This window comes from Meriones unguiculatus, chromosome 12 (assembly GCF_030254825.1).
Source record: "Meriones unguiculatus strain TT.TT164.6M chromosome 12, Bangor_MerUng_6.1, whole genome shotgun sequence".
NCBI classification, from domain to species: domain Eukaryota; kingdom Metazoa; phylum Chordata; class Mammalia; order Rodentia; family Muridae; genus Meriones; species Meriones unguiculatus.
In genome coordinates this window covers 34858956-34876144 of record NC_083360.1, presented here as the reverse complement: position 1 = coordinate 34876144, position 17189 = coordinate 34858956, and the positions used below count along the sequence as shown (strand labels likewise).

General features: G+C 49.0%; 2 protein-coding genes and 2 non-coding genes across 9 annotated transcripts in view; all 4 read left to right on the top strand.

Annotated features, from left to right (window-relative positions):
* Positions 1-548, top strand: part of LOC110555164 (whey acidic protein-like) — a 16352-nt gene extending 15804 nt beyond the window's left edge. Inside the window, exon 5 of the mRNA XM_021648226.1 lies at positions 403-548. Coding sequence (XP_021503901.1) covers positions 403-548 — 146 coding nt within the window. The remainder of the gene's footprint in view (positions 1-402) is intronic.
* On the top strand, positions 484-9633 carry Tbrg4 (transforming growth factor beta regulator 4). Of its 6 annotated transcripts, XM_060365652.1 has the most exons (13): positions 485-611; positions 1209-1273; positions 2389-2553; positions 2768-2861; positions 5062-5385; positions 5999-6170; positions 6429-6586; positions 7034-7144; positions 7676-7820; positions 8104-8349; positions 8504-8615; positions 8745-8859; positions 9351-9633. In XM_060365652.1, exons 3-13 carry the CDS (start codon positions 2477-2479, stop codon positions 9450-9452), a joined length of 1656 nt encoding a protein of 551 aa, XP_060221635.1. In that variant the 5' UTR covers positions 485-611; positions 1209-1273; positions 2389-2476; the 3' UTR covers positions 9453-9633. The 6 variants fall into 6 exon arrangements, with proteins under 6 accessions (XP_021503907.1, XP_060221635.1, XP_021503908.1 ...); XM_021648232.2 differs by having other exon boundaries at positions 484-611; positions 2389-2861; XM_021648233.2 differs by having other exon boundaries at positions 523-615; positions 2389-2861.
* LOC132646884 (small nucleolar RNA SNORA5) lies at positions 5688-5823 on the top strand. The gene has a single exon (XR_009585223.1). It is a non-coding gene; the product is annotated as a small nucleolar RNA SNORA5 (small nucleolar RNA).
* LOC132646883 (small nucleolar RNA SNORA5) lies at positions 6202-6333 on the top strand. The gene has a single exon (XR_009585222.1). It is a non-coding gene; the product is annotated as a small nucleolar RNA SNORA5 (small nucleolar RNA).
* Positions 9634-17189: the final 7556 nt, after the last annotated feature.

Here is a 17189-nt window from a genome sequence, read left to right as displayed (position 1 = left end):
GGCGTACAGGTCATTCCATAGTACCCCCCCTCGCCGCACCGTAACATAACAGCCATCGTATGTGGTCTATACTTTTGTTGTTTAATCCAGACAAACTGCTTGCATTTCCACGAAGACCTTCAGCGGGAGCTACAACTCGCTTCTCTGTAATTAGTCGCCGCTTGACAGCACCCTCCCTCCCCATTCCTCAAAGTCACCACCGCGGCCGGCTGCCCCAAACTCATATCTCTTTACAGAACCTGTGAAAGGCCCAAGGGAATGGTGCAACACGGACTGAAGCTAGGGTCGCTACCCAAACACCGCACAGGTCCGAGGTTCTAGCCCTGCCTTCCAGAACTCACCTCCTCCCTTCTGTCTGAGTTCCCTAATGTGGCCTCTCACTACCCACCCCAATACCGGAAGGAAGCTTCCTGTGCTCAGCAAAGATGGCGCCTGCCGGGAAGAGGAGAGCGGCGTGGACTCCGGCTGGCAGCGCTCAGCAACCTCGCTTCCGGCGGCGCGGAGATGACGTAAGGAGCGCGCCGGTCCGCGTGGAGGCGGTGCGCTGATGGAGGTCAGCGAGGGTGATCGCTGCACCAGTCTCGCTTCGTGGAGAGACTGGGTTCCTGAGCGTAGGTACCCGGGACGGGAAGGGCGGCTGGGAACGGCAGCAGTTAGTAAGGGCCAGCGGGGCCGCTGTGGGGCCCCCGGGACACACCTTTTGACTTCGTGGCCCAAGGGCGCTGGCCGGTTGCAGATTCGGTTCCGGACGGCTATTGCGCACGCGCCCCTCCTCTGCCCGCGTTAGACACGAGGCCTAGCTGGGGAAGCTACGCTGCGCCCAGTGACCCTTGGCGATCCCTGCCGGTCGCTCTTCGTGTTTCTGTATTTTTAGGTTTCAAGTCTGATACTTAAACGCAGGTTTGATTTAAATTGCTCTTAAGAGTCGTCTTGAAAAAAGATAATGTTTGCCAGCGCTTCCTTACTGTCTGGGTTCAGCAGGTGGATGTCGGGTTTGGGTAGATATTCCCCCCTTCTGAGCCATATTTTATTACCCCGTAAGTACAAGTTAAGCCAGTCTTTTACAGCTGCAGTAATCTGTTCGTGTGTGACAATAAAATAAGCTGGCCACATATCCGATTCCTGGAGACGGAAAAGAATTTAAGGTGTTTCCTGCTTTGGTTGAAGCAAAGTCCGATAACTTGTTTCTCGTGGTTCCTATCTCACAGGGAACAAGACTGGCAGAATTGGCGAGAGAAACTTCATATGGCTATGTAGCATGTTCTCGAAGAAGGTAACATTTTGCAGGACTTGAGAAAGGGTGGTGTGCTTTTTCGTGCCCACAGTGCAAGGAGGGCAGTAGCAAGCCTTGCACTGTGGGATGAAAGTGCAAAGCGTGATTGGAATGGTGCCTGTACTGTTGGGGTAGGATAAAAGCCGTGATGGTGGCCCTAGGTGGTGGTAGGGAGTATTTGCTGTGATGGATTCCGAGCTTGAGTTCTGGGGTGTGGCTTAGTTGGAACCGCTTGCCAGGCTCGCATAAAGCCCTGGATTTGACGATTTGATGCCCAGGACTGCATAAAACAAGCGTGGTAGGATATCTGGAATCCTAACACTTGGGAGGTGGAGGCAGGAGCAATGGAAGGTCAAGGTCATCCTCAGCTACATGAAATAAGTGTAATCGGCCTGGGCTATAGGAGACTCTAGTTCTGTTTGTTTTAAAGCCAGTTAATTTTTTTCTTTCTTTATTTGTATGTCTGTATGTGAATGTGGATACACATGAGGCCCAGGGAGAGTCAGATCCCTGGAGCTGGAGTTATAGGCAGATGTGAGTCCTTGATGAGGGTGCTGGGGGCTTTTGATAATCTGGGGGAAAAAAAAAACAGCAAATGCTGTTAACTGCTGAGCAGTCTTTCAACTGTAACCCCAAATGCACAGGCACCAAAAAAAAAAAAAAAACAACAACAACAACTTTATTTGTTTTTCTCAAAAAATTAAGGGGAGTGATCTTTTTTTCATGTTGGTTAATCAGTGTGACTTAGAATATCCTGTTATGTTTCTTGAAGTCAGTAGTTACTGCTTTGGATACCACTGAAATTAAAAACAAAATAAGTCAGCGCTGTGCAAGACACACATGTCTACATTCTCATCCAGGAAGCATTGAGTGGGGCCTGGGGGCCTGGGTGAGTCTTGATATGCAGCTGGGACTGGTGCCTCCCAAGACATAATGCTGAGGCGTGGTGTCTGGCCGCTTTCTGTCCTGAAACAGAAGCCACTCCAGACTTTTGCTTCATACATAATGAGTGTTCAGAATGCAGAAAGCCTGAGGCCAGTTGTATAATCAGCTGTATCTTCATGTCCCATGGTTTCTTTGAGTGTACATAATGCTCCCTTCTCTCTTCTCTTCAGGACTTTGGAATCACTTGCTAGGGATCTTCTCTCCTTCCCTCTTCGCTGTTCTCACCATCATGGCAGCTCGCCTAATGAAGCAGTGCACATGCCTGCTGAGAGAAGCTGCCCGCCTAATCCCTGCTGTTGCTCCAGTTGGGCAGCTGAGACTTGCTGGAGTGGCCTGTAAGACTTTGACCTCCTCAGTCACCTCGGTCAGTTCCCCCTCCTCGGGTTCCTTGACAGAGCTGTTGGGAAAAGAGCAAGTGTTCACTCCCTATCCAGAGCGTCAAGAGGTGGACCACCTCATTGAGAAAGCCACCAGGCCAGAGGAGCTGCTGCAACTTCTAGGTGGTGATCATAGCCTGCACCACAACCATTTGGCCCTTATCCTCATCAGGCTCTCTTACGTGCTGTCCGAGAAGCCAAAGGAAAAGGCCTTGCTTATAGAGGATGCCCGCTTTAAGCAGCTTGTCAGGCTAGTTAACCATCAGGTGAGTGTGACCTGGTGCCTGGGGGTATGCATGAGGGGAAATAGCCAAAGAACATTGTAGTGCTCTTTGTTTATCCTCCCAGGAGCCTCTTTGCCTCTTTAGGCAACCTAACACCTGGTGTCAGAAGTACAGGAAATGAGCCTAGTTCTTTCCGGTTCCTTTGGTGCTTTCCCCTCAACAGCAGAGCTTTGGCTTGCATTCCTACTCCCAGCCCTAGGTGTCTTGTTGCCCCTTGACACCACTCTTGAAGTTAGAAGAGATGCATATGGCTAATGGAAGGCCTCTGAACCTAGGGCTATATTCTAGCAAACCCTCAAAGAGTGGTGTCAGGGTAAGATAAGGCCTGTTTGTGTGGTTCTGTGGCCCCATTCAGCTACAGCCAGAGGAAAGACCCCTTCACAAAGCTATTTCCCTGGGTTCTACCACCTAAAAGGAAGTACAGACCTGCCTTGGCTAAACTGGCCTCTCCCTCCCTAGTCTCAGTGTAATAAAGAGGGGCTGGGCTAAGTGCTTTAAAAGCTGGGGGTTGGGGGTTAGAGCTGGTGAGATGGCTAAGGGGTTAAGAGCACTGGCTGTTCTTCCAGGGTTCCTCAGTTCTCAGCAACCATGTGGTGGCTCACAACCATCTATAAAGGGATCTCATGCTCTCTTGGCATGCAGGTATACATTAACTTTTTTTTAAAAAGCTACAGGTTTTTAAATTACTGTAAGATGTGGCTGTTTTTAATGAGGTAGATAGTATAGAACTCCTTTTTGTATTTTTGTAGTTAAGCATGTTACTCAGCTTACACTGTGTCAGGTCAGATTCACTTATTTCCTCTTGAGTATGCAGTTCATAAAATAAAGTTAAACCCCTTAGTCTATGGGGTTTTAATTCTAGTTGTGGTTTTTTGTTTTATTTTGTTTAATGTTCCCAGAGATAACTAACTTAAAGTCTTAAGAGACAAGACTAAACATTGTTTTGCAGAATTGTGAGACAGCAGCAATAGCAACAAAGGAGTTTTGTGGTTTTAAGTGGTTGCTTCTTTTGTGTTCTGTGGCATGCATGTGGAGGTCGTGGTGCACTTATAGGAGGCAGTTCTCTGCTTCCATCAGGCTTAACTGCAAGCACATTTACCCTCCCAAGTTATCCTCCCAGCCCTGAGACCAAGTCTTTCACAATGTAAAATTATGGTGGGGTTTGCTGCTGTCCGGGTTTGAAAACTGCAGCTCTAAACTGTGTGTGCCTGCAAATGCAGAGGCCTGGGAAGGCCCCACCCATGCCCACAGTTTCTGAGTAGGCTCCCTTGGTACCCTTCTTCTCCCTCTTTCCTGTGTGAGGCACCAACATTCTTTGAGGCTCTATACTAACTCCAGTGTGTGTGTGTGTGTGTGTGTGTGGACTTGTCTAGGAGGATAGAGAGATGCAGGCACCCAGACTCCCTGGGGCTGTAATAACAGCAGTGCTTGCTCTGCCTCAGCCCCTCAGACAGCAGCTGCTTCATTTCCAGCTCACCTCCTTCTGGTGCGCTTCCCATTCCTCCAGTGGCCCTGAGAGGCGCAGAGAGTTGGACTCTGCACGAGTGTCATACCATTTGCGCTCTTCCTGATGGTAGGCTCTCAGCCAAGATGGCTTCTCCCCATAGCTCCGAAGACCTGAGTCACTGCATGCATAGAAGAGTCAGCCTTCAGAAAGGGGGCAGTAGTGGCAGTAGGAGAGCAGGACCTGGACCCAGAACTGCTCTGAAGCTTGGGAACAACTCCACGTTACCACATACTTGTTAAAGAAACGTGGAAGAGTTAGAGCTTCTCAAACTCAATAATTTTTCTGAAGACATGTTTTTTTCATATCTAAAAATTTGTCATTGTAAGCAAAAGTAGTAAGTCTGTAACAAAACTGGACATAGAAACCTGGTACTGTTGGAGGCAAGGCCCTTAGGCCCGGGTTGTCTAACCTGTGTTTGTATCTCTTGTGCTTGTAGCACACGTGTGTACCACGTTACTATGCCAACCACATCAGATTGAATCTGTATTGAAGAATCTCAATACTTAGAACTCTTTCTTGCAATGGTAAACGTTCTAGGCCACCTCTGGTAGGCGTCCTAGATACTTTGGAGGCCGCAGGACCACGCAGTGAGGCTGGGGTAGAAGTAGCTGCTTGGAATAGTTGTGTTAAGTAACTGGAACTGGCTTCATGCTGTCCTTGTACTTTTCTGTGCAGATAAGTTCAGTCTGGCATGGGACCCTGGTGAAGCTGCTGCGGAGCCTGTACACACTTGCGCTTCCTCAGACCTCCAAGGAGCTACAGTCGGTGGAGCAGGAAGTGCGCTGGCGTCTGCGGAGGCTCAAGTACAAGCACTTGGTCTTCCTGCTTGAGTCCTGTGTCTCCTTCATGCGGGAGCAGCACTCCCAGGAACTGCTGGCTGAGCTGCTGATGCACCTGGAGAGGCGCTGGACAGAGATCAATGACAGCCGGACACTGATGACCCTGATGACGAAGGCAGGGCACCTCTCAGAATCACTGATGAACCGCCTGGAAGACAAGGTATGGGCCTGAGAAGAGACCTGGGACTTTGGGGCCACTCCTTGGGTGATAGTCTTCTGCAAAAAGGGAAATGGTGTTGCAGCCCTGGAAGCCTCTGTCCAGTCTCAAGTATCACATGGAGAAGGTCTCCAATCACATAAAGCCAACATCTAACCACATTGTCTTAAGTAGGTGTGGCAGACAACTTCTGAAGTTAATACACAGGAATCCTGGTCAGGCCTGAGCTATCCCATGCACAGCTCAGCCTCTAGCTAGAATTCTATAGATGGGTGTGTCTGCTACCCTTTTCATGTTGCTATCCCTGCAGTCTAGTCAAATTCGGTTCCCATCTTCTCGTGACGGGAGCTGGCCCAAATGGCTGCCACAGCAAGCTCTGCTGCTCATGGGCCCTATGTCCCTTACCCTGGGACCTAGGGATAAGTTTGGCTGCAGACATTGCACTCCAAATCTAGGAGTCCCTGGGGCAGGCAAAAAGGGTGATTCTATGTAGCTGGGCCTGTGTTGAGTCAGCTCAGGCCCAGTTGCTGTCTCACAGGGGCTGCACTGGATGGGACCCCTGCCCCCAGCTCGTCCCAACCACTTCAGCTGATCCCTGCGCGGCTGTGGTTGACAGTGCCTGGAGCTGGTGGAGCAGTGTGGCCCTGATGAGCTTCGGAAGGTGCTAATGACTCTGGCAGCACAGAGCCGGCGGTCGGTGCCCCTGCTGCGGGCCATCTCCTACCACCTGGTACAGAAGCCCTTCCCACTGACGAAAGGCATGCTCCTGGACCTGACCTACGCCTATGGTGAGAAGAAAGGGCCCTGACCATGGACACTTGCAGCTGTGTCAAATTCTGTGCCTGTCCTAATGATGGCAAGCACTGGCCCAGAAGGCTGCCATAGAGATTCCGTGACCTCTGAGCCCTGTTCTTGATGCTAGGTTCAGGGATAAATTAGTCACAGACACCAAGCCCTAGATGTCAAGTCTGAGGTGGAGTGGGGCAGTGGCTGTGGGACATTGACCTCCCCCATAACTAATCTCTGGTGTCTGCTCCATCACATAGGTAAGCTCAGTTTCCACCAAACCCAAGTGTGCCAGCGCCTAGCTGCTGACCTCCTGCCCTTCATTCCCAGCATGACACCTGGCGAGGTGGCCCGATGTGCCAAGTCCTTTGCCTTCCTCAAGTGGCTCAACCTGCCTTTGTTTGAAGCCTTTACTCAGGTGAGTTAGGACTCGGGTTCTCTGTGCAGAGGCTTTGCAGGCCTCAGTTGAGAACTGCTGCATTAATTACGGAAGTAAAGTCAAGCTGAAAATGCTCGTTTGTGGGTTGTAAATATAGGCTTCTTTCTTACTCTGATTTGGAAGGTTATGTCTAATGGTGGGGAAAACATGGTTGAGAGTATCCTGTTTCCATCTGTCTCGGGGCAGCCATGGCTCTACACAGGAAAGGGAGGTACCTTTGTACTCCCAGCCACTGGCCACTCCAAATACATTGTATGAAAACATGGTACCTGTATGCACATTTCCCTAGAGCTGTCAAAGAGGTTCTAAAGTCACTATGAGGGAGTTGAATTCTGGGACGCTGCTAATGGGAGCACAGTCTGGACTCTTAGAGAGGGGGGAGACAGCTGCTGGCAGGCCACTTACTTTGTCCCTCTAATATCTTAGCACCTCCTGAGCAGAACCCAGGATGTTTCACTAGCCCATCTGTGCAGCGTTGTTCTTGCTTTTGCCCGTCTGAACTTCCGTTCTGAACAAGAGGAGCAATTCTTCAAGTTGGTACGGACACTGAGCTACTGCAGTTCTGACACACTTCTGCCTCAAGCCACTGTCTAGGAGGGTTGGGACCGGGGGTGAGCAGAAGGTTTGACGTGGAGAACGGGCATCCCAGAGACCGTTGGAGAACAGGCAGGTTATTGGGGCATTGCCTGGTACGGTTCTGGGCGCTACCAGCCAGGGCCGAAAGCTGTGTAACCACCTGTGTGCCCTGGCTGAAATTTCTCCTTTCATCACCAGGCCCCCTGGGGGAGCTTCACAAGTGGTTTGAGTTCTTGGGTCCCTGCTCCTGGGGGGGAGATATGAATGAACCTAGCTAAATAACACCAAGATACTAGACTCCAGGCACAGGGAAAGTTCCTCATACGTCAGCCAGGGCTTGGTGCAGGCCTTCTGTAGTCAGGAAGTTGGTCTTGCTTTCTGGTAGCTGCCTCTGGCTCCAGTATGGCAGGTCAAAACCAGGGCTTGCCTGCAGAATTTCCTAGGATGTTGCAGGCCCTGGCTAAGCCTGTTTTCTCCACTCTACTTGCTCAGGTACATGAAAAGCTGGACTCCATGCTAGGGAGCCTGGAGCCAGTCCTGCAGGTGGACCTGGTGTGGGCACTGTGTGTGCTGCAGCAGGTGCGGGAAGCAGAGCTGCAAACCGTTCTTCATCCTGGACTCCACACGCGATTTCTAGGTGAGGATTCTGCCTTGCACACAACATAAATGTGCGTACTCTACAGTGACACGGGAGCTTTCTGGCCTGCCAGCCGGGGAAGAGTCTGGAGCAGAGACGGGAGGAGGCCAGAGCACACAAAGCACAGCTCCGTGACTCCTTCAACCACTCCCTGCAGTTGGCACAGATCTTAACTTTGGAACGACAGCCTAAAGCTGGACTGGACTTCCCATGTGGTCTCTTGTGATCCCCATTTCTGCACCCCTGCTCTACATCACTCTACCTTTCTCTCTCCTTTCCCCAGAAAGCACGTCTCCAAAGGATCAGAGTACCTTCCAGAAGTTGGTCCATATCAATAGCACTGCCCTGCTGGAACATCCTGAATATAAAGGCCCTTTCCTGCCAGCCTCAGCTATAGCCCCCAGTCCCTCATCCTCTAGCAAGAAGACGACACCCCTGCAAAAGGAGCTGCAAGAGACGCTGAAGGCCCTGTTGGGGAACACTAACCAGGGCAGCCTGGAGGTGGCCACACAGTATGGCTGGGTGCTGGGTAAGGATTCCCTTCTGCTGGGAAAGGCCCTTCGTAACCCATCGTGGTACAGCAAAGAGCAACCCAGAGAACTGTAGGCACCTCCCCTAGTACCTGTTTGTGTAGGGTCCCTGAGGCATCACCTGCAGGTCCTCATCCCATTCCCTCCCTGCAGATGCAGAGGTGCTCCTGGATACCGATGGCCACTTTCTGCCCCTAAGAGATTTTGTTGCTCCTCACCTTGCCCAGCCAGTGGGGAAGCAGCCACTACCCCCAGGAGCTAAAAGGTATGTGGTCAGGGAGTCCTGGTCGTGGCTGTGGTGAGGGATACAGCAGTACCACTGTTCTTGGATATTTTTTTTAACTACTGGCTTAACCAGAGAGCTTGTCTTACGAGCACCCTTTCATCCCGCTAGAATTGCTTTCCTGCGCTGGGAGTTCCCTAACTTCAACAGCCGAAGCAAGGACTTGTTGGGCCGTTTTGTCCTGGCCCGTCGACATGTTCTGGCTGCAGGCTTTCTGGTGGTAGATGTGAGTACCTGGTGGGCATGGGGGGTCACTGCAGAGGGAGAAGACACTACCTAGAATGCTGCACAGCCTTGGAACTCTTGCTCTGCCTTTGGAGCTAGCGCTTACCCTATGACTGACTGCCACTGTGTGACCATGTGGGGCCACAGCACAGGATATCTCAGTGCTCAGATCACTCATGAAGTGCTGAGCTTCTTGCAAAGAAAATTCAGAGCTATGAATGAGGGCTACATAGAATTTCTGTCGCTTTTTTTCTAAAGCCCTTCTGTCAACTATCTGTTTTGCAGTCTCTTTGCCCCTGCTAGAGCCAAGACTTCTCTCTCCATGTGCATAGATAACCAGGCACTCTTCCTGAGGACTTGAAGGCCAAGGATTGGTTCTTTATAGCTGTCAGTCACGAGCACAGAGAGAGTAGGGGTTCCCACCACTGGCCATGCAAAGGCAAAAAAAGGACTCCACCACCCATGTGACCTGTCTCCACTACCTTCTTCCAGGTCCCGTATTATGAATGGCTGGATCTCAAGTCTGAATGGCAGAAAGCCGCCTACCTCAAAGACAAGATGCGGAAAGCAGTGGCTGAAGAGCTAGCTAAATGACCTTTCCCATCAGTTCAGAATGCATCCCAGAGACATGACTGCTCAGGGGCCCATCAATGAGTGCTGGGCAAGCCAGAGTTGTCATCCTTAAGGATGAATCATGAAGGACCTTGGCCAGAGTAGGGAGTGGCCAACAGCCTCAAAGGATGAGTGGTCCTAATAAATCTTCTGGTGGATGATACCCTCCTAGGCTCTGTGTATGTTGTCTGTCCTGTCCCCTCTATTTTGGAAACACACACCCTGTCTCCTTCCCTAGGTCTCCAGGTTCTACCCATTGTACTCTTCTCCCCCAACTTCCCAAAAATGCCTGCATGGTGCAGCACAGCAGAGGAGAGCTGACTTGAAAGAAAACCTAGGACTTATACGGGTCTGGTCCTAGACACTTGAGCTTCCTAGGAAGCTGACTAGAATTGGAGTGTACAGCAGAGTTGCAATTATAGTCCTGAGAGGTTCCCTGCCATCCCTATGTAACTAGCGAGTATCTGATAACAAAAGGTGGTGTGAACATTTGGGAGGCCCTGGTCCTGGGAAAATAGAAAAGTCCCTTTGGCTGATACCACACGATCCATACACAGCCAGACAGTTACTCTCATGGTTACCTTAATGACAGCCAACTTGGGAACCACTGTAGCAGGTGGAGTCCAGGGCCCCTGCTGCTGTGAGCAGCAGCAGGATGTCTACCTTCTAGCCTCTGCAGGAGACTCCCATAGATGGGGCTTTCTACAGGCCAAAGGAGGTCCTTACCCTACTTTCCTCCCAGAGCACTCTCCTGCACAGGCTGTTGCTCACCACAGAGGTGAGGGGGGAGCAGGGAAGTGGCTAGAACTGGCTTATGGGAGGGAACATCTGGCCACAGCTGCTCTGGGTTGAGGCAGCCAACTGGGGAGGCCTGCTGGTGTGGAGCTAACGGAATATCACCATTCAGTTAATACTCAGTGCTAGGACTTTGCTGACATAGTCGGAAATTAGCTGGAGAATGTTCCTATCACCACAGATCCATAGGACCCCTGGCCCATGTTAACTACCTATAGACATTGGTGTACTGCCTTCAGTCTAAGATTGGTCCAAGGAAGACTCGGGATGTAAACCTCAGAGATTGGATCTAGGGACATGAATTTTCTAGATTGATACCGTGCTTTTTGTGAGTGCTTGACCTAACATTTTACTGATAGTGCTTCTATTTGCTTTCAAGGTCTCTTAATTTTGTATAGGTGTGTCTCCTTGTGGGTATGAGCACCTGAGTGAAGGTGCCTGTGGAGATCAGAGGCATCAAATCCCCCTGGCGTTGGTATGGTGCTGAGAGCTAAAGGTTCTCTGCTGTTCTTCATTGGCAGGTGTGGCTTTGCTTCCCTAGTTGCTGCTAATCTTTCTGAGCACCTTTTTGTCTCTGATAAAAATCGACGAGCATTTGCTAGCTGTCTTGTTTCTGAAATGTCCCAGTTTTTGGTGTTGATGGGCTGGTTATAGTAGCATGTCATTGGCTGTTGGCAGTGCTGGGTTTCAAACCCAGGATCTTAGGCATGCTGGTCAAGTGCTCTGCTACTGAGCCACCTAGGTTTGATTGTTCTATAGACAGATGTCACAGTCCTTTGTTGAGTATGCAGTTTGCAAATGTTTTTCTCCCACTCAGTAGTTTGTGGTTTTTAGTCCTCTTGGCTTTTTACAGAGAATAAAATTTTCATTAGATTCAATTATTGTTTTGTTTTGTTTTGTTTTTCAAGGCATGGTTTCTCTGTGTGGCCTTGGCTGTCCTGGACTCACTTTATAGATCAGGCTGCCTCTGCTTCCTTGAGTGCTGGGCTACTGTGCCTGACCAGTTATTCATTTTTTCTTTCATGGGCTGTACTTTGGTGTCAAGTCTTTTTGTTTGTTTCTTGAGACAGGGTTTTTCTGTGTAGCCCTGGCTGTCCTGGAACTACTCTTGTAGATCAAAAAAAAAAAAAAAAAAAAAAAAAAAAATCTTGAAATTATTTTCTTTAAAATGTTGATAGGCCAGGCATGGTATGGCTCATGCCTTTAATCCTAGCATTCAGGAGGCAGAGGAAGGCAGATCTCTGTGTTTGAGGCCAGCCTGGTCTGCAAAGTGAGTTCTTTGATCCATTTTTTTCTAATTACATATATATATTGTGTGCATCAATGTTATGCCTGCAAATATGTCTGTGATGGTGTCAGATGCCCTGGAACGGCAGTTGCAGTTGTGAGCTTGTGAGCTGTCCTGTGGGTGCTGGCTAATGAACCCAGGTTCTCTGTAACAGCAGCCAGTGCTCTTAACCACTGAGTCATCTCCCCAGCCCCCAGTCTTTGATCCATTTTGAGGCAAGTGCTCATCCTCAAAGGAGGAACATTCTTACCCAGATTCTTTGTACACCTGTGTTTGTGTGTGCACACACACATACCAGAGCATATCATCTATAGGCCAGGCTAGGTGCTGTTCCTCACGCGCTATCCATCTTTTCCTTTTTTTTTTTTTTTTTTTTTTTTTTTTTTTTTTTGTGTGTGTGTGTGTGTGTGTGTGTGTGTGTGTGTGTGAGTGAGTGAGTGCACTGTGGTCTCTGGCCTGGATCTTGCCAAGGCCCTTTCAAAGGATCTGTGTGGTTCTCAGAATCCATGTCAGGTCGCCCATCTCTGCCTCTAACTCTAGCTCTAGGAGATCACAAGCCTGCACAAACTGAGATAAACATGTATATACGTGGCTAAATCTGTATAAACAAAACAGGCCTGCCGTGGCGCTGCAATTCTCTGCAGACAGAGGCAGGTGGACCTCTGTGAGTTTGAGGCCAGCCTGTTCTGCAGAGTCAGGTCCAAGACAGAGCTACATATAAGACCCTGTCTCAGTCTCCTCTCCGCATCCCCCCTGCCCCAACCATGAACAAATAGCATGGTGCCACTTACATTCAATCATTTCTTTTTTTTTTTTTTTTTTTTTTATTTAATTTTATTTTATGTGCATTGGTGTTTGGGCGTCAGACCACCTTGAACTGCTTACGGACAGTTGTGAGCTGCCATATGGGTGCTGGGAGTTGAACCCAGGTCCCTTGGAAGAGCCGATAGCTCTCTTAACCACTGAGCCATCACTCCAGCCCCTTGGCTATACACTGAAGAAACAGAAACTGCAAAATAGTGGTGAAAGCTATCAACCTACAAAAATAAAAGGCATGTTTGTTGATTGCACAATTCAGGACAGTAATAATGTGTCTTCTAAAATTGTTCCATTGACTTAGCATAATTTCTACTAAAATCCTAAAAATTCTATGGGAAAACAAGCTACAACAACTGAAACCGTTTTTAAACAGGAGGCCTCACTAAGGAATTTTTTGTTTGTTTTCAAGACAGTCTCAAGCCCGGCAGTGGTTGTGCACATCTTTAATCCCAGCACTCAGGATGCCAGAGGCCCGTGGATTGCTGAGTTTGAGAGCAGCCTGGACTGAGTGAGTTCCAGGACAGTCAAGGCAACACAGAAAAAATCTCACTCTTTACTCTGCCTATCTTGGAACTCAAACCAAGCTGGCTTTGAACTCACGGCTACTGCTTAGTCTTGGGCCACCACACAGCACAGGTCTTCATGAGCATGAGACAAGGAACGTCTCTTGTAGAATCTCAGGATTTTTTTTAGGTAATGTCACCCATGGTAAGGGCACAGGTAATTAACCCTGAAAGACTAGGAGCCCCCTGTCGCTTGAGGAGGCAACAGCTAGGGCAGTTCTGCATGGAAGTAAGCTAGAGGATGATTTGTCCAAGTTTATCTGTGATCAAATTCAGGCCTCTGGGATTATAGAGCAAGCACACTGCCCACTGAGCCATCCTGCTGGCCCACCTCAAACTCCTATACATTCCAACAGGCCAGCAGATACTACCCACTCTGGGGGAGGCTCTTCCCTATCCCCCAAAATGCTTCCTCCTTGGACTGGGTTGAAACTGCCCATTGGACTTAACCACAGGACATGGCAACACCAGAGTATCCCGAAAGGGCCGTTTGCATTCAGCAGCCTTTTGTTTGGGAGAAGCAGTCCAGTTCCCCTGGTCCATATCAGTCACACCTAACAGAACTGCCTGCTTATGATTGTTTGAGGCTGTTTTTTGTTGTTGTCGTGGGGGGGAGGCTGTTGCTTGGTTCTTTTTGTTTGTTTGTTTAGATTTATTTATTTAAACAGTATTCTGCCTGCATGTGTGCCTACATGCCAGAAGAGGGCACCAGATTTTTTTTTTCAGGTGATTATGAGCCTCCATGTAGTTGTCAGGAATTGAACTCAGGACCTTCGGAAGAACAGCTGGTGCCCTCAACCACTGAGCCATCTCTCCAGACCCCCCCCCCCCAGTTGGTTCTTTTTGAGACAGGGTCTCAACAAAACCCTGGCTGTCCTGGAACCAGGCTGGGCGGCAGGGCGGGGGGGATCAGGCTGGCCTCAAACTCAACAGAGATCTACCTGCATCTAAGTGCTGAGATTAAAGATGTCCAACTATAACTACTTAACCAGTTGACTTGAGGGCATCAGGAGCCTAAAGTGGCCAAGGAAAAGTCTTGGTTTACAGTTCATCGGGGTGTTTGTTCTGCCCTGGGCAGGAGCACTGCCTGATGAAGTAACAAAGTTTCTTGGCTACCAGAGTGCAGTGGTTGCACAGGTACAAAGCAAAAAAGTTCTTGTGTTTTGTTTTGTTTTGTTTTGTTTTGTTTTTGTAATGGGTCACTCCCAGCTGGACCCTTGAATCCTAGTAATAGGAGAAACACTACCATATCCTGATGATGATTCAAAGCACAGGCTTCTGGAGGATCCTGTCTTAGCCCCTGAATTTTAGTTGAATTTACTTCTATTCTCTGGTGCACATAAGCTTTACCAACAAGCCTGGAGTAGCTGTTTTCAGCTCACTTCGTCTAATCAGTGTGATGTCATGGATGTAATGGACCAAAAACAGCTAAGCGCTCAAACCAAGCTGTGGCCAAAGCACATTGGGGATGGCTGAATCCTTTTGAAGTATCAAAGCCTGCTCCAGTGACACACTTCCTAATCCTTAGTAGTTCTGCCAGCTAGGGCGGTCTCCATCAGCCACACTGCCTCACAGGTGGCAAGTCTCAGCTCGATTACATCTGGAGCTTCCAGCTGAGAAGTCCCCATTCAGAGACTGCTCTCAGGAGTTTGGGTACCAAATGTTAGGTGGAGGTGTTTTGTGGAACCATTCTTCAGGTAGGCAGTACAGGAGTCTGAAGAAGAGAGTAGGCTCCTGCTGGGCAGCCCCACTAAACACACGGCCTCACTGGTTAACCCTGGTTGTCGTGGAACTCTTACCATGCCCTGCTGTTAATTATGTTGTTACTGTTTTATAGACTTAAAAAAAAAATCTGTGTTAAGGGATGATCTATTTTACATGTTATTGTCCTGGAGAGATGGCTCAGCAGTTAAAAGCACTGATTGCTCTTCCAAAGGACCAGGGTTCAATTCCCAGCACCCACATGGCAATTCACCACTGTAATTCCAGTTCTAGGGGATCTGACACCCACCCACACACACACCCCACACATACACACCAATGTTCATACAATTAAAAGTGTGAAAGAATAAAAGTATGTGTTCTGGAGCTGTCAAGATGACTCAGCTGGTAAAGGCATTTTCTGACAACCTGAGTTCAGTCCCTAGGACTGGCATGGTGGGAGACAGCCAACTGCTATAAGCTGTTCTCTGACCATACACAGTGACGTGCACATACCACACTCACGCTAGGCCTGGCAGAGTGTCGCTAGCCACTGTGGGCTTTTGTACTTCCTGTTCCAAGAGGGAAGAACCAGGGCACAGTTACAATCAGATCAAAGCAAAACCAAATACAGCAGCATAAGTAGCTCCGTGTCCAGTGTCTAGAAGTCACCATAATCTGGGCTCCAGTGGGCCTGAGTAGTGTTAATGTCATGAGCTCTGCAGTACATGCAGCCTGTAGACTCGGGCCACTCTGCCCACTGTGGTTCTTAGTGGGCCCACAGACCTGGTGTCTCAAATTCCCTGCTTTCTCAACTGCTCTCCATGACCCTCTCCATGACCCCCATGTCTTCAGTACCAGCAGAGAAACTTCAAAACCATCTGGGATGGTCTTAACATTACCAAGCTCAGCTGCCGGTTTGAAATTAAGCCTTGGTCCTATTGGACCTACCTGCAGAAGATTTTCCCTCCATGATGATGGTCTCTATTAATTACAGCTCATTTTTTTTCCCCAGCCCCAGCTAAACGTCAGTTGTCCCAGTAAAGCAAAGGTTTCACTTCTACTTCATGGTGCTGATCTCGTTAAAGTTATGGTTGACTCTTCAGTCCCAGCTAACCAGAAACAGATTCTTTTTCTTTGCAGCCTTGGTTTGGCCTGGACTCCCTTTGTAGACCATCCTGGCCTTGAACTCACAGAGATCTACCTGTCTCTGCCTCCCTGAGTGCTAGGATTATATATGTGTGTCTCCATGCCTGGCTGTCCACAGATTCTTCAAAATATTACACAAATGGCCCCAGCACAGCTTCCGTTTGAAACGTCACAAGCCAGGCTTCCATCATCTGTACCTCTTTCAACATTCCTGTCTCCCAAACTCCCGTATCAGCTCACTAAATTCTCAGCAGCCAATGGCCCTTTCTAGCCCAAAGCTCCAAAGCTCCAGATGTTTCCAGTCTTTTCACAAAACAGCATGATCAGTCCATCACAGCAACAAACCCATTTTCTGGTTCCAGTTGCTGGATTTGTTTGTTTTCTGTTGCTGTAATAAAAACCAGAACCAAAAGTAACTAGGAGGCTGGACAGTGATGGTGCCAGCCTGTAATCCCAGCACTCAGGAGACTGGGCAGTGATGGTGCCAGCCTCTAATCCCAGCACTCAGGAGGCAAAGGCAAGAGATCTCAGAGTTTGAGGCCAGCCTGGTCTACAGACCAAGTTCTAAGACAGCCAGGGCTATACAGAAACCCTGCCAGAAGAAAAGGTGGGAAAAAAACAACTTGGAGAAGAAAGGGATTATTTAGCTTACATGTCCTGATCAGTTGATCGTTGAGGAGCAGAGGCAGAAATGGTGGTACAAAGCTGCATAATGGCTTGACTCCTTATATCAGCCAGGACCACTTGCCAGGGGTGACACCGCCCACAGTGAGCTGGGCCCTCCTGCAACCATCACTAACCAAGAAAATGCCCCCTCAGACTTACCCACAAGTAATCTGATAGAGGCAGCCCCAAAAGGTTCCCTCTTTCCAGAAGACTAGCTTAGGTCAGGTTGACCAAAAAGACAAAACAATAAAAACGAAACCAACAAAAAACCCTAACCAGCACAGCCACACCATGCCTGGCTTTTTGGCTGTTTTGTTTTTGTTTTTGAGGGGCAGAATGAGACATGAGGTTCACACTGGCCTCAAATTCACTATATAGCTGAGAATGACACTGAACTCTGATCTTTCATCCTCCACCTTCTGGGGTGCCTGGCTTTCCTGAGTGACATTTTCTTGTGCTGCTAGTGTCTCATTCACAGGACCTCTGTAGGGTTAAGAAGAGAACAAATATGCTGCCCAGAGAGCTCCTTTGTCCCACCAGGCTCTGTTGGTGGTGTCGGGGAGCCTTGATTTTATGTGGTTTTTCTGTTGGTCATACATACCTGGTTTTCCTATTGGTCAGCTAGGGTACAGAAACACCTGACTTCACTCTCCACGAACTGGATGAGGCACTGAAGGATGCCTTCCTGTTATGTCACCTGATTCCACCTTTCTGCATTCTTCTCTTGTTTTATTTGTT